General features: G+C 34.8%; 2 protein-coding genes across 4 annotated transcripts; both read right to left on the bottom strand.

Moving 5' to 3' along the window:
- Positions 1-2,844: 2,844 nt before the first annotated feature.
- LOC129304355 (protein FANTASTIC FOUR 2) lies at positions 2,845-4,125 on the bottom strand. The gene has a single exon (XM_054943979.1). The coding sequence runs from the start codon at positions 3,934-3,936 to the stop codon at positions 3,070-3,072; it is 867 nt and encodes a 288-aa protein (XP_054799954.1). The 5' UTR covers positions 3,937-4,125; the 3' UTR covers positions 2,845-3,069.
- Positions 4,126-9,093: 4,968 nt separating this feature from the next.
- On the bottom strand, positions 9,094-14,992 carry LOC129305983 (probable transmembrane GTPase FZO-like, chloroplastic). 3 transcript variants are annotated; one of them, XM_054946241.1, is made up of 12 exons: positions 14,338-14,477; positions 14,026-14,099; positions 13,286-13,848; positions 13,102-13,170; positions 12,143-12,337; positions 11,869-12,000; positions 11,628-11,714; positions 11,028-11,474; positions 10,763-10,927; positions 10,314-10,544; positions 10,025-10,140; positions 9,094-9,855 (listed from the first exon to the last, which is right to left on the bottom strand). In XM_054946241.1, the coding sequence occupies exons 2-12, from the start codon at positions 14,045-14,047 to the stop codon at positions 9,573-9,575; spliced, it is 2,310 nt and encodes a 769-aa protein (XP_054802216.1). In that variant the 5' UTR covers positions 14,048-14,099; positions 14,338-14,477; the 3' UTR covers positions 9,094-9,572. The 3 variants fall into 3 exon arrangements, with proteins under 3 accessions (XP_054802216.1, XP_054802214.1, XP_054802215.1); XM_054946239.1 differs by lacking the exon at positions 14,026-14,099 and having other exon boundaries at positions 14,338-14,992; XM_054946240.1 differs by lacking the exon at positions 14,026-14,099 and having other exon boundaries at positions 9,712-9,877; positions 14,338-14,992.
- Between the last annotated feature and the right edge of the window lie 5,739 nt (positions 14,993-20,731).

The following is a 20,731-nucleotide window of genomic DNA, read 5'->3' as shown; positions in this document are numbered from 1 at the left end:
GGAGAATAATTCATCAATTATAAAGGGGAGAAATATAGGTGCACTTTTGTGGAGGAGAGACAATGCAATTCTAAACACTTGATGCCACGGCTTGTAAAAACTAGAGTTGGTTCCTGGTCAATTAATGATGATTTAAGTGACTGGACTTGATTCCACTGTTGGTTACATCAGGTGATGTCACCTGCAATATAATCTCACCATTTTTATGCATAAAATGTTTTAAGCAAATCATTAATTATTTAATTAAAATCATAGCAATATTCTTATTTTATCTTTAATTATTATAAATAAAAATAATTTTTTTTAAAAATAAGTTAACGAGAGTACTGATTTTTTTTAATTTAATAAGGATAAAATTATTTATTCATTAAAAATATGTTAATAATATTTTATATTTAGAAATAAAAAGTTTTAAAAAATCTTTTATATATAAAGACAGAAAAACTAATTTGAATAGGAGATACAGTACAAGGACTAGGCAGAACAGATTCAAATGTACAAATGAACAAAACAAGAATTGAAACGTGGAATTGTTCCGTTTACTGGTACGATGTATGGAGTTGAGAAAGGCGCGAAAAAGGGAGGGGGGGAAGAGTGGGAAGTCAAAAAGACATCCGAAAACAGGAGCCAATGTATACAAGAACCAAACAGAAATCGAAGCCCAGATTTTTTTTTTTTTTTTTTTTGCTTTTGTACAAAATCCTAGCCTGGATTGGCAGACAAAAGCAGCTATGGCATCATCAACACCAGCATTTATAGTCGTCAAACAATGAGAATCGTATCTTCCCTTTCAGCGTCCTTCGCCGATTGGCCTGGGGACTACCACAACACCTCAAGTTGTCCTTTTATAATTTCATTGTTTAATATATACCCACCATATACAAATATTCAGAAGGCAAATAAATATAAATTTGTGCTTATTCCGCCTGGGGTATTATAAATGCAACTGGCTCTGCCTTCGGAAAAAAAACGAGCGGTAGCATCAGGACGCGATTCTTTCATTTGGCATTGAATTATATAATTATATGTCGAGAGTTTGCTTTTGATTGACTCATGTATATATGGCTCCAGATATAAACGATAATTCACGATTAAGGGTTCAAGTTTTTTAAAATATTTTTTGGGTAGAAAAGAAACAAAAGCCGTGTGGAATATAATTAATGCAATGTACTAGTAAGTAGTTTAGATTAGGTCCGAAAATTATAAAAGCTTAAAAAAATGGATTCTTGTCGTGACAGATTCGAATAAAACTTGCGTTGGTAACAACAAAAAGACCAACCCTGCATGCAACCAAAAAGCCGCAATGTTTTCTCAGTCTAACTGATCACATGACTGACTTCTCTAATCCTTTTTGAGAAATAAAAAATAAAATCGAGAAAGTGGGACCCAGTTACATGTGAGGGAAGAAAGAGAAATCAATCTCGAGTACTGCTTATCTAAATAGAAAAAAATTTCATGAAATTAATTTAGAATTTCATATATTTTACTCGATTTGGTAAGTATTACTTTGTAGTGGTTGATTGAATTAGTCTACCAGCAGTAATTAAAAAAGTTAATATAACAAATTGACAACTTTAAGGAATTTTAAAATAGTTTTATGAATGGTTTTTTTGGTTTTTAAAATTCTTGGGTAGAATTAGAAATAGCGATATTTCGCGAAAGAAATAAAGAGGGGACGATAGTCAAAGTGGGTAGGGCGACAAATCCACCTGGAGGGGAGCGGCGAGGGACACATAAGCAGGCGATGAAGGCGGGGTGAGAGTGGGTGATGGAATCACATGAAAGTGGCGCAAACACGTGATTATATGAAGAGAGGAGATAAAACAGAAGAGTGAAATCATGGTGGCCAAGTGTAGCAAGTAGGGGAAGTGAGGAGCAGGTGGTATGTGGTATATACCTCTCCGGAAGGGCACATGGCATCGGAGAGAGCAAGTGGTGCATGTGCTGGTGGAGAGAGCGCGCCCAGCCCCTACCCCTTCTTTCTCGCCTAACTTCACTCTCCACTCTTCACTCCCTCCTTCACTCACTCTATCATACCCACATGCACCCTTCTCTCCATGTTACTCTCGTGCCATGGCCTCCTCTCCTCCCATGTTCTCTCTCTTTCCCTATTCACCCTCCTCCCCTCCGGCATTTTTCTTTTTGGTTTTTTTTTGGCTTTCACACTCGATGTCTTAAAACATTTGGGTGTATTAAGTTTATTGTTTGTCCGATCCACTTTAAACTAATTAAAATTTCTGTTTAGGTGAGGCTCTCTTTGAAAGGGTTTCTTGAATATCACTGACGAAATGTGCCTTGCATGCTCAGCTGTAGTGTTACATGCTCTAAAACTTGAACACGAGATCTCAAGTTAAGCTGTTTAGGTCTCTAACCTCCAACATTTTCTTCTCTCCTTCATTTCATTTCTCTAACTCTTCACTATTCCTTCTTTCTTCACATGGATAGTACTCAGAATAAGTTTTGTGCTTATCACCTTTGGATTGTTTTGATATAATCTATACGGTTTAGATTTATATTTTTTCAATGGGTATTTTTAAATAAGATTTTTTTTTGAAAAATTGATAATCAAGGGATTGACTTTATTTTATATTCTATATCATTAAAATATTTAAAAAAAGTAAAAAAAATTATAAATTTAAGCCATCCAAATTAAATTTAAATAGTTTAAAAGCGATGAGCTCAGACAGTAATAACCTGTTGGATATTTTTTTAGTACTATTTTTTCAAATTAAGTTCTGCTGTACGCTCTCTGCCCTGCACGTCTTTCACTTATTCATTATGCACTCTCAGTATTCGCAATTCACCTCATTCTTCATAAAACCAACACCGCAACAGAAACCAATATTAGGACGTTGTCCAAAGTAACTAATAACTATATTAACTACCATAAATACAATTTCTTATCGCAAGCACTAATCTTCCTGTCCCGTGGGAGCTGGCATTCATGATTCAAAAAAAAAAAAAAACAAACAAACATAGTAGGACATCGAAAACCAAGATCATTACGACAGCAACCGCAGAAAACGTAACAACAATAATAGTCAATTCTGGGAGAAAAGTTGCGATTCATCAAGTGGCCACCCAGAACGGCTCCCAATCAAGCATTTGGTTGCTCATGTTCCCCTTTTCACTGCACCTGCTTGGCCTTGGAATCTTTCTCATTCCTGTTTCGTCCTCCTCATTCTCGTCATTCCCTTCCCAATACTCCTCCGCCTCGTCACCGTCATCTTCTTCCTCAGCTCCTCCTCCTTTTTGCTCTTCCTCTGTTTCTGCTGGTTCGTGGTCACCGTGGAGAGAATGGTTGGAGGTAGACAGAAGCTGGAGCCTGAGCCTGCCATCTCTGCGCTCCGCTTTGAAACAGGAAGGATGAGAAGGGACGGCCACTGCTTCCAGGATGAGACGGCCATCTTCACGGCGAGTCCTGACTTGAACCCCGCCCTTTTTACTCATCGAAGACAGTGGAGGTGGGAATTCAGTAATGCTGCGGTTCGATCTTTTTGAAACCCAATTTCCATCACTCTCCGGTGTAGCAAAAGAGGAAGTGTTACTCTCTGAGGAAAACAGAGCAATGTCATCACTGCTTTCGCTTCCATTGCTCCCCGTCTCGCAGCCCAAGCTCTCGGTGCACATTTCCAAGCTCTTGGCACTGAGGGAGGAAGAAGAGCGCTTGACCAGAGGGTGGATATAGGTTTTTTCGGCCTCAGACTTGTCAGTTTTGTTGCAGAGAGACTGAAGGAAAGTCCAGCCGCCCGTGTCAGCATTTGGGTTTTTGTCCTGTTTCGAGTCTTTTTGACAGGTGGTGGTGGGAGGGGTAAGTGGGTAGGTCTCGGACTGTGAAAGGGAAGGCCATTCCAAGGGTGGAACCAATTTCATCCACAGAACACGAGGTTCCGTCAGACATGATTGTAACTCTTGATACACGCTTGAGGAAGACATTTCAGCTATGTCCCAAAGCAAAACAGAGGCGAGAAGCACGACACCGTACCGACTTCTGTACCAAATTTCAGTAAGGAATGGGGGAAGCTTTTGGGATGACTCGAGAGAACAAATAACGGAAAGCTAGGAAAGCAGAGAAAGAACCAAAAGAAAAGAGGAGAGGAATAAACACGGCATGTAAAGAGAAGGAAGAAGAGACCTGAATTTATAGTTGAGGCTCGGGTTAAATTAATACAGTGCTTCTATTTGGAGCTTCATTGCAGTGCCAAATAGTGGACTTAATACAAGGAGTATATGGTAAATTCTACCATAAATTTCTCTGTCCACTACTTTATGATGACAAATAAAGCTTGATTGCATGATTACGCTCTGCTAAACCTTCTAATCTAAGTCCCTTTTCAAGTACACACACATAACATCAACTGCCTACATGGCTACATCTTCTTAATTAAAAAACTGCATTAAGTAACTCCCTTATTCGGGTCTAACTAGTTCGCTCATGTATAATAAAAAAGAGCACGAGACTTAGTTAATTTAGAACAGCATGCATAAGGAATACATAGAGCAGAGGATACCTCCGAATGAAACACAGAGATTCTCCATGACAATCTATTTTATTTGGGACTTTTGGGAATGCCGGAGATTGGTATCTGCAAGAGCTACTTAGCCTACATGCCGCCAGACAACATGAGAAGAGCGAACAGGGTTCTCCTCGGACATTGTATAGGCAACAATAACTTAACATTCTTATGTGAAACTTATGGACATGGAAATACGTTTGCTATAGGTGCTCGTTGCAGAAAAGGCGTAGAACTCTTTCGTTTGAGATAATCTAACGAAGTCAACCCACCAAACAAGAAGTGCCCGTAAGAGGACACAGAAGCCTTTAGATAATTCTCACTTTGATGTCTTATAAAACAAGAGGTCTTTTGCAGCTTTCTTCGACTGACTTCGCAAATCAATAAATTTACTGCTAACTTTAGTCCATGACAACATCTTCTTGATAACACAGTGAGGAAAAAAAACTGAATTGCAGTTTAATTTTTAAATCACACAATAGCCCATTAGAATGACATCCCAATTGCAAGATAACAATATCCCTCGTTTCACAATACAGGAAGCAAAAGGACACACACAGAATAGATGATCATACGTCCTAGGGGAAACGGATTGTCGTTCTTGCAAAAAGGGGGTTGACTTGGATTTTCTATTGACTACAACACGTATCGTTGCTACAATGAAGCAGTGCATCTCTATCGGCCAAAGAAAAGAAAAAAATAGTTCATATTTTTGACGTCCAATGCACGAGAACAGGGAATAGGAAGGAGATTGAGAAGGGAAATTAAAGAGCGGACAACAATATATGCAGCTTTCATACTTCCTCTAAATAGGTAAAAAACCTGACTATCAAATCAAATCTTGATTGAATATTAGCCGTTCGCGTTTGTGCTTGAATTAGCAAACGGATTTTAAACTTCATAATCAATGCAGAAAGTGTAAGGTACAACTTCCTGGCTGCCTAGCGTATCATCTTCTTAATCTCCGATTTGTGTTATTACAAGGAGGTTTTTTTTTTTTGGTAGGGGGTGAGGATGGTTATGGGTTCTCCTTTATGTTGAGTATGAAACGTCACCAAGGCACGCTACAGTATATGGATTGCGTCCATCATGCTCGCTCCACGCAGTGAGATTTAAAGTGAACGCGCAGACCACACAAGATTCTTCAAAACCAATATATGCTCATTTATAATACATAAATTGCAAAGGGGGAAAATCAAGGCGTACTGGTTCGGTGATTCCGTTGCACGCTTTCTGTTGATCGTGGACATCATATTTGAAGCTGGACTCCCATTTAGTTTACAAAACTCATTGCAATACCTGCAAGTCTTAATACAAGAGAAGAAACGCCATCAACTTCTCACATTTGAAATAAGGTAATCGAGAAACCATAGCGTCTATTGCTGCATTTGATGCATGCAATGCCATACGGCCAAATTTAAAACTACTAGCACTACAACAAGAAGCATTATCCCATCAGGTGTGCTTGGCTACATGAATTGTACAATATCATTATTCTTTATCATTTAACAAGTTTTTAAGAATGTTTTTAATTAAGAGGTTTTGGTCAACAACTTACATAAGTGTTTTCTTTGACATAACTCTACCCCTCTTAACAAGTCTTAAAATTATTCATTTTATTGTCTTCCTTGGTGCCTCTCGCAATTTTTTTTATATATATCCAAACCATGTCAAATAATTTTCTATCATTTTTTCTCAATAGGTAAGGGTGAGTAAAACGGAACTGAAACTAAAAATTGAATTGAAATTTTGTTATTTGATTCGGTTTGTTTAGTTTTTTGATTTGACTTGATTTTTTTTTAAAAAAATATTTTGGTTGATCAATTCAATTTGATTAATAAGATTTAAAATCGAATAAACTAAACCAACCGAATTATCGTGTATATATATAATTTATTAATTTATAAATTATATTTATTTTATTAATTACTTTACTTTATTTTATTATATTCTTTTAAATTTTATATTTTAAAAAAGTAAATGTATAATTTGATAAGTTGAAACTTTAGCCTCTCATTAAAATGGGCTACTATCACTTTACAAGCCCAATTTTATATACAAGTCTTGTCTGTTCCAATAGAAAAAAATTACAAAATTGGCCCAAGTCCTAATAGCCCAGCATGAAGCCTAAAATTGAATTAGCTGACCAAATTGAGTTGTTAAATTTCAGTTCGATCATTGTTAGGTTCGATTTGGTTCATATTTTTAGTGTTGTTTGTAATATCCTTAAATTCAAACTTTAAAATTTAAGTATTTAATAAGATAAATTGGCAAAATTAAGCGATTTATGAGTTAATGATGTCTTCAAATGATTAACGAGATTTATGGGTTATTAGACAGCCTTAAAAGAGAGTTTGATTGAAATTCATGTGGACTAAGCATCAAGTAAAGTCCAAAATTCAATCTAGCCTCACTATACCGTTCGCTGCAGTGGATGTGCAAAAATTTAATTTTATCAGACACTTGTGCGCATTTGAAATAGAGGAGGGGAAAGAATAAAGGTGATAGGTGATGGAGATTGAGCTTGTGGCTGCTTCACCCTTTAGATGCTTTTGAGGCATTTTAAGCAAGCAACACCTTGAGGCAAGCTTCTTATGCACTCTCCTCCCTCGCTATGCAAATTTTTTGTAGATTGGGTAGTGTTGGTGTTGATTTTCGTTCTCCTTTAAGTTTTGATTGAACTCATTGGCTTAATTAGGGCCTTAAGAAGTTAGATAAAGCTTTTAAACCTAGATTTGATAATTTATAGTGATTTAAAATTTTTGTTAAGGGTTTAGATGAACCCTATGTGAAAATTGGAAGATTGGGAGTAGTATAGATAAAGAATTGGTTATATCTAAGTGTTTGGATGTTACGTGAAGTTAATGAAGTGTGTTGAAAGTGTTAATTGTACTAAAGAGAAAATTTGACTATAGTAAGTACCTAAAATTAGGCTAAAAAAAGTTTAATTAGAATTATAATTAATAATTAATGTTTAATTTTGTAAATTAAATATTGATCATGTGTTGTTAAGCGAGTGGAATTTTAAGAAGTTGGTAATTGGCCACAGAAACCCTTTTGTCACAAAAAAGTTAAGGTAATCAAGTAATCGAATCCTTTCACTTATGTATTTGAATATCTGTGGTCCGTAATAGGCAAAGGAGCTTTTGGCCGAGGCTACCTCCCATAATTGGTGAGCTTGAGTTAGTCTAGTTACATGGACTTTGTCTTATTATATCTCACAGATTCAGTCAAAGAAAATAAGGAATATATAAGGTGAAAAGCGTTGATCATGCAGTGTGGTTTGATATGTGATAATCATGTTTCTATATATATCCAGTAAATGCTTTACCAACCACTTTACACACTCATATATTATTATTGTATGCTTGTGAATAGATTAAATTATTTGGTTACTAAGTACTTGACTCATTCCTGTAGTTATATTTTATATTTGAAGGCTTTGACAAGGGTAAAGGAAATAAAGGTGCAACTGAAATTTGAGAGGCTAGTGTTTGTATAGTCCTCTCTCTCTTTTTCTCAGTAGTTTGTAATGAATTATTTATATTAATATGTCAACTTAGGAACATATGTTGTTTTAATGCACTTGTATGAGAATATATGATCTTGTGGGTATCTCAACTTATGATAATGTAATTGTGATGAAATTGTTATAAGGCACTAAGATACCAGTGTAAGTGGTATTATGGTGGTGTATGTATGTGTAATGATAAATATGGTATGGTTGGATGTTGTTATTGCCACCCCTTAATATTTGTGAGTTTGGGGCTTCAATGGTCAAATTATGTTTGGAATGTAATTATTGATGTATGATTGCTTAATTAGGTACATTGTAATTCAATTGAGTTGGTTCAGGTCATCCTAAAGCTATTAGCACTTGGTTGGTAGATTTGGACACCCTTGTGTGTTTTGAAAAGAAAAAGGATAATTTTATTTTCGAGCGTCCAAACTTTTAAATGATTAAGTGTTTGGTTGTAAAATCGATGTCCATAATTAGGTAGCTTAAAAAACTACGTGGGACACTTAAATCGCTCTAAAAGTTGGTCTTAGAATATTGTCATGGCAATAGTTTGTTGTCATGACAATAAAGGTGCACTGTGGCACAATACATGATAAGGGAATTGATGCCTCCGTGCCATCCACTATGGGAAATGACACTTGTGTTGTGGCAAATGAGCCAATTTGAGAAATGACCATTTTGCTCATTTTTGATGATTGGATGTGCTCTAGTTTGTTCTCACGCTTTTGTTACTTCATTTTACTAGTTCTAAACTTTAATTTGAGCTCAAACATTATTTTAAAAAAAATTTTTGAAATATAATTTGATCTCCCAATTTCACTTCTAAATTATTATTGATTGATCTTTTATCAAAATTGCAATGCAAATATTTCATCTTATTCCTACTCAAGTGAAAACCTTTTGATTTTAATGTTCTCTTTCATAACTCAAATTTACAGTTAATCTCTTCTCTTATCTCCACAATAAAACTATATCATTCATTAAAAGTATATATTTAAGGATTTCCTCATACTCAATCAAAACATTTAAAACCAAGTCAAACAAATAAGGACTCAAATATAATCTCTAACATAATTCAATCTTTATAAAAAAATCTTTTATTTCACCACAACCACCAGACGAGCTAAAAGGAGGGGGGGTGTCTAAACTTGAACAAGGATCAGAGGAATAGAACTGTTGAATCCCACAATCCGCACTGTGCGTGCGCGTGCGCGTGTGCCCAAAATTTGAATCGTTCATGCTTTTATGTTATTAATGATACAAAAAAGGACTTAGTCGGTCTTCTCACAAAGCTTGCTCTGTAGACTGTAAGACTTGATGGTAAATGAGAGCAGAGACAGCAGACGTAATATATTTTTACCTACATCTATAATCTATTTGGCTCTGGTGCTACCATGGAAATATAAAACATCCAATGAAATAGTATTGGGATTATTGAACGACAAAAAATTTTCCACTGGCGGAAGAAGAAAAAAAGGGACGAATTCCTCTCGCATACCTACTCAACTGCAGCATTATATACAACCCAAAAAGGGAGGTCATGACACGTGAAGATTTTGAATTTCAATCTGCAGCGTTCTTATTTTCTTCTCAACATTTGATAATTCTTCTTGAATCTCTAATAGCTTGTCAAGTCTGTTCTGTGCTTGGTCCTGGTAAGGTTTGCCAAGGGCTTTAACAAAAGTATCCAAATTCCTTGTAGCTTCAACGAGATCCTTCTTCATGGCCTCTTCAAGTTCAAGGGCCAAGGTATCTGTTTTCTTTTTCACTTTATCAATCACACTCCGTCTACGGGCTGGGAAATTTGAAATAGCTAGATACCTGTCATAAAATCAGATCTCCCCTAGGCCATTAACAGAAAACTAATTGTACAGCCGATTTATTATTTTGTTAAAATCAATGTAAGAAACATGTTTCTGCCACAAATAATGTACAGCCATCAAGCTTAGTAAATTGTCATATAATAATTCACTCAAGTGAGGCATATTACCCGCCAGCAGAACAAAGGCCAAGAGCAACAAGATCTTCCAAAGTGGTTGGCAGCACAGATGTCAGAAGTGAAGCGGATAAACCAGCAACGCCTAGTCCACCGAAAGCACCTAAGAACTAATGTAAAAGGAAAACTTCTCAGATCAGATTGTTTAGAGACAGTACAATTGGGTAAAATTGACGGTATTCAATAAAATAAAGTTTCCAAATATTGGGGGGCCCCCCGGGGGGGGGGGGCGGAAGAAAGATAGAAGGAGGTTCCCCAGAATAACAGTAAATTTCATAGTTACCATCTCACGGACTTCTTGCTCGAATGACTTGGAAGCAGCACTGCTGCTGAAGTTTTCAATCACTTGACTTCCAGTCTGGTCCACTTTCTTTAACAACTCATAGGTCTCAAAATCTATCTGACTATTTGCATTTACCAATGATGGCCATTGTTTTTCAAAAGTTTGCTTGTAGAGTCTTCCTTGATCAGTATTTTTGGATTCCAACCAATCATCGTACTCTCCCAGTATTTTCTGGACGTCAAAATGAACATAAAGGAATTATTTTCAAACCACAGACAACTCCAGGGCACAATATGCTAATCATATGGTCAAACCTTAATTATAATGGATGGTATTGTGTCTGTCTCAAGCAAAAATTAAAATAAGAAAATAAACCATTTGTAATATAATCTAGATTCATAATTCTGCCTAATTCCTTGATAGGTTAAACTTTACAACCAGCTACTAACCTGAGCCGCCGCCACAGCAGGAACAATCATGTCATTCTGAATTCTTAAGGTAGCAGGCATTGCATAATTTTTTCCTTTGAATACATATGAAGCCACAGTGTCAAGATTGGATAGTTGCAAAGAATCTTCAACAAGCTCCACAATATTTGACTTCGTAGTCTCAATCTGATAGTTTGTGCCAAGTTTTATGAGAAAACACAATCCATGAGAGGAAATAAATAAACTTGTTTCACACTAAAAAAAATTAAACTTATGCTTAACAAACCAATGACGAAATTTGTCTCCTCCAAGAGATGCTCTCGCTTTCCATCCTCAGTGCAAAGTCATCTATACTATTAATAACATCATTCACTGCAGTCAAATCCTGTTTGGCCTTTCGATAGTCTTGTGTTACAAGAGTGTTACATGCTAAAATTAGTCTATCTGCAATTGCGACAGGGGTTTCAAGTTTCAGTTTCATTCTCTCCATTCCTGGTATTGTTGAACCATCCAAGAAGCTGTACAAGAACTTTTCAAATTCATCAAAGCCCCTGGCTCTATAATGAGAATCGCCATTAGAGACCAATAGTTCTCCATTATGCTTTCCAACGTCAGAGTTAGCCATAAGTTTTGTTTCAAGTGCAGATCGTGCAGACACGGGATACAATATCACATCTTCAGTATTCAGCAATTTTCGCACATTGTCCTTTATAAATGACACAACTTCCTCAAGCTGCAAAAAATGTCAATGTAATTTCAGTAAAGCATAAAGTTTACTCAGAAAGTTAAACCATAGGATAGACCTATCTGCTAATTTCACATGATAATCATTGAAGATCGTATGAAATCATCTACGACCAATATGAAGCTTGGGCCATCAATGAACCTCATGAGTACTCTGATATATGTCGGATTTATTCAAAACAAAGACGACTTTTTTTTTCCACTGCTGAGAATATCGAAGAAAAGCAACCTGAAATGCATAACCATTAAAGTAGCAACAATCAGATTGCCAAGAACATAGGATAATATAAGTTAGACCCCTGCAAGAATAATAATTACCAGTGCCAAACAAAAAACACCATATTATGCCCCTTACTCCCTTAAGCTTAGGTGAATGACCATACCTCACTTCCAGTTAAAGGACGATCAGCAGAAATAACAAACACAAGCAAATCTGCACGGGGTACAAATTCTTCTGTAAGACGTTGTTGTCTCTGGAGAATAACATTAGTTCCAGGTGTATCTACAATGATCATCTGTTTTCAAAAGAATTAGAACACCGTTCAGAATATAGCTAATTGCATGCAGAAAAGAGCAGCAAAGGTGGAACAGAAATTAAATGCATCTGCCACATATAGGGCAGTGAATTAAGAAAAATAAAAAAGTTGATTAGCTTACTTCTTTAAGAATTGGAGAAGGAAGATAGCATATATATTGACCATCTGGATGCCTTTCACAACGTTGCTCTTCCGAATCTAAGTCAGTATACCGTAAGAACATAATTTCATTGGTAGTTGGAACAACTCCTTCTTTGAGATATCTTTGCCCAAGAAGCGCATTGATGACAGTGGATTTACCAGAGTTGAATTCCCCCTGTTAATGCCAATAATTCAAAAAAGAAGGAATAATATATTAAAAACTCCTGCAGCATTCTTATGAAGTCCACAACATGAACAATGTAGTTAATCTAAATAATAATAATAATAATAATAATTGGCATCTTAACCAGCTGCCTTTTGAGTAAGAAAATATAAGAATTTTTTTTTTTAAAAAAAGACTAGGGCAAATTATGAAGTTTGGGAAACAACCAACTATTCATTTAAAGTTGGTCAATGCTTAAATCAACTGCTATGGCAAAAGTTAAGGTCCTAAAAGCAATGTCAAAACACTTAATAAGTTTCAACGAAGTTAGTACCCTATGAATGAGTTTGTGAGAAACAGGACTGATATGCGGCTCAACTAATTAAATGAGCTTCCTTGTTCAAATAACATGATATATATTACTGAGTACATGCCATTGAGCACCAGCCGCATGAAAAAGAATCTCCAGAGAGGAACAGCTTTACAAGTTTATAAAGAGAAAATAATTAACAAGTCAATATAAAGTGAACTGCGATTAAATGTGCTGGTGCAATGATTAGACTAGGAGATCATAAGACAATCAGATAAATTACAAACAAAATCCCAGCAAAGTTAGATAAAGGAGAGGTTTCTTTCTCTTTTTTTAAATAGTAATTATTAGCCAAATAATTCTTCATTAAAGCATGATAATAAGATTTTTCTCGTTTTGAAATTTAGAGCTAATACCAATGCATATTCCAGGAACCAGAATTTCTTGAGATTCAGCGCAGAATTACCACTATAACCAGTAAAAACGGCTCATTAATTTGAGAAATTGCATCATTGAGAAGTGAAATCTCCTCCATCTGCCATTTGAAATCAATACCAATTCAACACAAAGTAAAAAGATATCCAGGTCAACTTACAGAATAGTGAAAAATACAGTTACTTCAAATACATTTTATAAAATTAAAATATCACCAGTGGTGCAGCTTTGCTGATAACTTGGGCGGCTTCATTTAATGTCGATCTCTCTGTTTCTACCAATTGTTTTTCTCTGTCTTTCAGTTTGATAAATCCAGCCAAGAGCTCCTTTTCCCTCTGAAAGTCACTATCAATGTCTGATAACTTATGGTCATTGACTTTGCCAACATGATCATCTAATGTTTTCTTATCGTTTGCATAATCGCTGTCAAATAGTGAGTGCAGAAATTCATTGTCAAATGAACCAAACCTTTCCAAATTGACAACAAAACCACTTGCACCTGAAGCAAACAAGTTTGACGCCTCAGCATGGGAAATATCTTTTCCATATGAAGACCACATGATGAAAATAGGTATCTTCACTTTCTTGCATATTGAATTAACCTCCAGATTGACATGTTCCACTTTAGCACTTCCATATATAATAAAATCAGCACCTTCAGATTTAGATGCATTGACAGCATCATCTACAGTTTGCACAATTCTAGCTACTAGGGGAAGAACCACAGTTTCAGATTTGGAATCCAACATTGTATTTCTCGCAACAACAGTAGGAAGACCTGCATGAAATGAGAGAAATACATAATCTATTTTAGTTCCTGAAATATCGATGTTTAGAGGGAGGGGGGTTTGCTGTGAAAATTGCAAAATGGAAAGCATGCGAGGGACAATGCACTGCAAGAGACATATGACAAACAGTCCAGATGTTGAAAGCCTTGAAGTCAGCTTGGAGGCACCTTCGCATATCCAAATGAACATATTGCTTTTCAACAGTTGACCAGTTATTGACGTTGGCGGTTCACCATTCAATCTTCAGTAATTTATGAAGGCTGTTAATAACCACAATTATCGACAAAGTATGCTCTTTTCAAAATTAACAGTATCCAAATACATAGGCAAATGATCAAGCACACAAGCAAGGCCTTTTTTCCTCTCATGGGATGAGACAGTCTGGGTGGTCAGAAAATGCTTTTGAAGAAAAGGTTGAATAGATAGAATGAGAATGAAGCGTCTTGATCATGTTCTAGTGATAGGAATACAATAATAACCTTGATCAGAGAGCAGAACCCCGCTAGCACCAGCAGCGGCAGCAATATCAACGCGCTCAGAAACCAACAAATAGGCGCGGTCCTGAACCACCGACTTCAAGGTGCAAGCAGCCTCGTAAAGCCTACCGCCACTGGCTTCACTGCTGGTGAGCAACACAATCCCAACACATTTCGATACTGCCTTGTCGATCAAATCAAGGGTATCACCACCGCTCAAAACCTCGTCAGGGTCCAACTGGAGAACGAGACTAGGGACTTCAATCTCGGGCCTCTTGTAACCTCCAGGAAACAATGTTCTGGGCTGAGGCTGCCCATAAGGACGATTCACTTGTTGCTTATATTGTTCGAATGCGTTGGAACTATTTGAGACAGAATTACAAGTAATTGAATCATGTGGTCGCCGAAGGGGAAGGCGGGAACGAGAGAAGTGGGTGTGGCAGGGAACCAGTGAGGCCAATAGTGAAGAGGTTAGGAAGCTGCGGTGGGTGAGGAGAGGTACCATGGAATTTCGATACAACAGAAAACGCCTTAGGCTTATCGGCAAGACCGTCCGTGTAGAGCCCGTGATCTGAGTTTGTTATCTTCTTATCGGCAACAATCACAGTCAAATGAAGGAGTGAGGCATGGCGATCTGCCAAGTCTGATGACGCTAAAAATTGCCTGGTAGTCTGATGACGCTAAAAATTGCCTGGTATTTTTACATATATATCATCTCAAAAAATATAAATTAATAGGGGAAGCATATTTCTTTTAAGATCTGACCGTTAAAAAATATAATAATATTTTAAAAATATTAATAAAATTTTTTTAAATTATTTAAATGATAATTTGATCTCTCAAAATATCATAATATCAATAAAGTCTTTAAAAATTTTTCTGTCATTAAAAAATTAATATAAATAATTAAATTATCTTTAGTTCAAATATCAATTATTATTGATAAGTTTTGTTTCAATATTCACAACTTTTTTTTAAATTACAAAAATTTATAAGTTTACATTTAAAATTTTGATATTCATTAAGTATTGCAAATATCAATTATCATTCACAAGTTTTGTTTAAAAATTCACAACTTTTTTTTTAAATTAAAAAAATGCAACAACAATTCGCAAGTTCGCATTTGAAATCATGAACTAAGGGTAATTTGATCATTTATATTAATTTCTTAATCACAAAAAAAACCTTTAGAAACTTCAGTAATATTATAGTATTTTGAGAAACTAAATTATTATTTACATACTTTGAAAAAAATTTATTGTCATTTTCCCTATAATATTTTTGTATAAAAAATCTTTAGACTCAATCTTTATAAATCATTTAAAAACAAACTTTTTTTCTACTCAGTGATTAAAATTATTAAAAATTATTTAGTGAATATTGCTAACATTGCAAAATAATATGATTGGAATTATTTGATTTATTTTAATTTTCTAAGTAATATGTAAATATGACACAATTTATTAAATTGTACATTAACATAATTTAAAATTTAAATAAAAAATTGTATATTTTATTTTAAGGTTTGTATTATTTTGCTTATATTTTGCGCTTATTATTATTGTGACATTCCAATTTTTATTTTAGAATTTAAATTATATTATAAATTGATTTATTAAATAAAATGAAGGTAATAAATATTTTTTAATATTGATTTGAATTTAATAGGACTATTTTGTGATAATTAGAATTTATTAGGTAATTATTTGGAAAAAAAATTAAACAAGGATGGGTTAGATTTAAGAATATACTATCAGGCCATGATTTTTTAAAAAAATAATTAATTAACAAAGTTAAATGTGATTAACTAAAATTGTGTAAATTATTATTTTTTACTTAAGAGATGCTGATTATTTAAATATTATAAAAATTTAATTTAAAATGAATATGCGAATTAAATCTACCCATTTGAATTTTATGAGAGCTTTGAAAAACTATAGAAAATCATAAATAATGATTTGAGGATATATGATATCATGTTACAATAAATTTTTTTTTTCATATAGAACTAGGTTAGCCTAAATTGCCATTGGTGTTATTTTAGTCCTTAGCCAAAACACAAACTAATTCGAGGGGGCTTTCATTGTGCTCAAGAAACCAAGCATTGCTCTCAGGCCACCCTTAGCAAGCAAGTCTGCAGCTTAATTACCTGATCTTCTCACATGCATCAATTTCGCAACTCAGTCACGCTACAATAATGATTGTACTTCAAATATGAGACCGAAATCTTCATGTTGAGAGTTACATGTTGTTTGCACACATTTGATCGTAGCTGTTGAGTCTGATTCCAATGCCACCTTCCTAAATGCCAAATCCCATGCTAGTTTCAATCCATGCAGGAAGGCCCAAATCTCAGTCGGAAGTGCATGAAACCATGCATAAAGTCACCTCTAGCATTTCTAATCAAACCACCACAAGCTGATAAATTCAGCTTTAGTGAGTACAAGCCATCCACATTAACTTTCACCCATTTGACCTTCAAAGGAGACTAACTCATATCGGTAATATTCTAAAAACCTTGCATTTTAGCCCGAGGCTCCTTTATGCTTCAAGCCATAGCCATAGCTTTAGCAAGAATTGATTCATCACTTTGTTTTTTATTCTCAAACAGGACCTCATTTTGTCTTCGTTAGACCCACTAACACAAGATTGTAAAGGGTGCACTCTATTCCTCACCCAGTTGTGGCTATCTCCATCTGGAAATGTTCTAGGATACCTAAGCCCTTAGTTCAAGATTAAAGAAATTACTCCAGTCATTCCTCAAAAAATAAGTGATCTCCATAAAGCCATTGCTTCATGACCATCTCGCAGGACATACAACATATCTTCGATACAGGTGTTACAAATCTCACACCTATCAGTGTCGCCATATCATGTCTGCTTCTAGCTTTATGTCATAAACAATGAGGAGAACAATCACATGGGTGTGTATGGGGATAAGAATGGTCACATGGATGTGCATCATTCTAGTGATATGGGAGCCATTGTGCTACGAAGGACTAATAGAGCCTGGAAAGTCACTTGGAAGTTATGTGAAGGTAAGGATGTCTAATAATTGGGTTTGTTATGTATTGGGATGGGGACTACTAGAGGGTGTCTATGAATTTTGTTTCTTATGCTTCCTCTCTATTCTCTTCCCTCTAGTATTCCCTTTTTTTTCCATCTCAACCCTCTAAGGTTTCTTCTTCTTTTCATCCTGTGACTTTTGTTTGTTGAACAACAATCAAATATCAAGATGTACTATCAGCTTCTTTCAATTATTGTTTTCTATTTGTGACATTTTATTAGTAAGAAGGCTCCCATATGAATCTAAACATAAGAAAGTTGACATCTTTGGGCAACTTTTAGCTTTCATATATGGTCCTAAAAGCTATCTATATAAGTCTTATTCGAATAAAGGTATTCATGTGTTGATTTAATAGAAAACAAACCATTTTTCTCTCCCTTCCATTGGATCTGAGTCCTATGATTAAATAATTTGGAACCATTTCTAACTATTTCCCACGCAGCTTTTACCCTTAACCAAACATTAGAACCCCGAAACTTTGGATCAATCTTGGAAATCAAGTCATCATCATAATTATATTTATCATAAATTACATGGGTAGTTCATTCTTTTTAGTTATTAATCTCCATCCTAACTTCATAAGAAAAGCATTGTTATGATGTTTCACATGTCATAGTTTCAATCTACCTTTTACTTTTAGTCTCCCCACAACATCCCCTGCTACCAGAGCAATTTTGCATTGAGTTTTCATTCTACCCCACCAAAAAGATTGATTACTTTTTTAAGTAATTCACACATACTAGCTAGCAAGGATGCAGTCTAGATCACATGGTTTGATATAACATATGTCACCGAGGAAATTAGAGTAGTTTTGCCAATAAGAGAAAAGGAGTTAACTTTCCAATTAAAGATATTTGTCTTCACTTTGTCTATCATATCCCCATATGTGTCTTTAGTTACCCTCTTGTGGAGGAGAAGCACTCCCAAGTACTTGCCTAAATCCATAGTTAGGGAAAATCCCAAAGCATTACTAATTCCTTTCTTGCTAGTATTGTTGATATTTTTAGAGTAATAAACTATAGTTTTATTCTTGTTAACTTTTAGGCCGAAGCAGTCCTAAAATTTATTGATGCATTGATTTATAACCTCTACTTCTTAGAATGTCGTCTGTAAAAACAAGTGGGATATAGGTAGCCTTCCATTCTCTAGCTTCCATAGCCATCTGAATAATGTGTGCCAGTTTTTCTATGCAAATGACAAACAAATAAGGTGAAATCGGGTCCCCTTATCGAATGCCTTTAGTTGTGGTAAAGCTTTTAACTCTTTCTCTATTCCACAATAGTTGTATGTTAGTCATGGAGACATAATACTTGACTAGTTAATATTCCCTGGAAGATTTAATTCATATAAATAATGGATTATGAAATCCCAGTTGACCCTATCATAGGCTTTTTTCAAGTCTATTTTGATTGCCATAAATCCTTTTTTTCTTTCTTATTGTTTGCATTGAGTGGATTACTTCCTAAGCAACTATAATATTATCTGCATTGTGCCTGCCTGATACCAAACTACATCAGTTTGGGGCAATAATTTGAGGCAAGATATTTTTAATTTTATTCAAGATGATCTTTGTAATAGCCTTATAAATGACGTTACATAGGCTAATAGGACGAAGATTGTAATATCCCAAAAGGTATCCCCTTGATTAATTAAGTTAATAAAGGATAAATATGTAAATTTAAGTATAAATGAATATAAGGATAGCTAGAGATGGCCATTGGGTTTAACTTTAGCCTTTGTATTTAGTTCAAAATAGAATTAGGTAATCTAAGCTCAAATTATAGAGAACAATTAAATTTTAGCCCATTATGCATTATGATATAGCATAAAAGTTTATGCTGTAACATAATTTCAAAAACCAACTTTTTTAAAAATGCAAAAACATCCAAAATAGGGAGAAAGGAGCTTGAAATAGAGGGAGGACGATGAAGACAGTAGTTTCTCTACTAGGGCATCAACTTTTGAGCATTTTAGAGGTTATTAGAGCTTGATTTCACCTATATATGCCTTCCTTATCTCTTCTTCTTCTCTCTACACATTTCAAAAGTGAGATTTAAGGTTGGGAGATGATGATTTTTAGACCTAAGGCTATGGGTCTAAACCTATTGATCGAAATAGGACTAATAGGAGTTGTTTAAATTGTCCAAACCTAGTTTTGATGAGTTTGAGCATCTTTAAGCTTAGGCTTATTATTATGGATGAAATTATGCCTTAAAGTGCCATAAATGGTGATGATTGAGGTGGCTGGCTGCCATTGAAGTTGTTAATGTTTGTTAAAGCTAATAGTAGTTAATAAACCTAATATGATGATTAAATTCAAGAGTTGAGAGTTTTGGGTGATTAAAGTATCTAAACGTGAGAGTTGAAAGTGAGTAATTTGTAATATTGATGATGATTTTGGATTATTGGATGATATATTAATGATTATTTAAGTTATTGAGAGCTAAATAAAGTTAATTAGAGTTGAGAAACTCATTGGATGTGAGGTTGATTTTGTAGTTAAGAAATGTGGTTATTAAAGTATAAAATTAGATGTTAGAAGTGGTAATTTTAATGATTATTAGTAATGGGTATTAATATTAATTGTAGACTAACCTTGTGAAGCACCAAAAAACTTGAGTTTAGCTTGAAAACAAGTGATAATGAGGGGTAAACATTTGACCTCTCAAAGGTTTAAGAGAACCAGGAGAAATTTAGCTTGTGCATTTGCTTGATTAATTAATTATATGCGAAAATATTTATTTAAAAACCATGACATATTGTAAAACTATTGTGGCAATATGAATAAGTTTATATGATGTGATAAAATTGTTGTGAATGGCATTTGTGAAAAATATATGTTATATATAATTGTTGTTGTGAGTAGATATTAAAGTGTATAAGGATGCCTATGAAAAAGGAAAATTATGAATTGAGACTTGTGTTGAGCATAATCGTGGTTATGATATTGATAAGTATGATATGATGAGATTGATGTCAATAAAAGTTGCATGCTATTAGTAGGAATGGGCGGGTTACAGGTTGTTTACTCACCCTTATTCATTATCCCATTATTGTATAAGGACTGTCTCATTATACTTCAAGGAACTTGAACTTAATTAATCTCTATTGGTTTATAAGGAGGCTAAATTAAGGGGCACGACATCTCATAGTTGTTAGTATTAGGAGAGATCGAGTCACACAAGCAATTGTAGTAGTCTTGGCTAGGCATCTCCTCACAAGTGAAAGGCTTGGGATGTCCAAGTTCACAGACATAGCCCACTAAATAACCATTGGTTTCATATCGGAGATATCAGGAAGGTATAAGATTAGCATTGATCATGCATATTA

This window comes from Prosopis cineraria, unplaced genomic scaffold (genome assembly GCF_029017545.1).
Source record: "Prosopis cineraria cultivar Desert tree isolate PC_DT_omini unplaced genomic scaffold, ASM2901754v1 PC3, whole genome shotgun sequence".
NCBI lineage: Eukaryota > Viridiplantae > Streptophyta > Magnoliopsida > Fabales > Fabaceae > Prosopis > Prosopis cineraria.
Note: the sequence above shows the minus strand (reverse complement) of the source record. Positions and strands in the feature narration are given on the sequence as shown.

Coding starts and splice junctions, on each gene's coding strand:
- LOC129305983 (XM_054946239.1), bottom strand. CDS start 14,839: ATGGTACCTCTCCTCACCCACCGCAGCTTCCTAACCTCTTCACTATTG. Junction 12,338..13,101: donor CGTTTTTACTGGTTATAGTG/GTAATTCTGCGC, acceptor TGGCATTAACAG/GGGGAATTCAACTCTGGTAA. Junction 10,141..10,313: donor AGCAAGAAGTCCGTGAGATG/GTAACTATGAAA, acceptor CTTTTACATTAG/TTCTTAGGTGCTTTCGGTGG.
- LOC129304355 (XM_054943979.1), bottom strand. CDS start 3,936: ATGTCTTCCTCAAGCGTGTATCAAGAGTTACAATCATGTCTGACGGAA.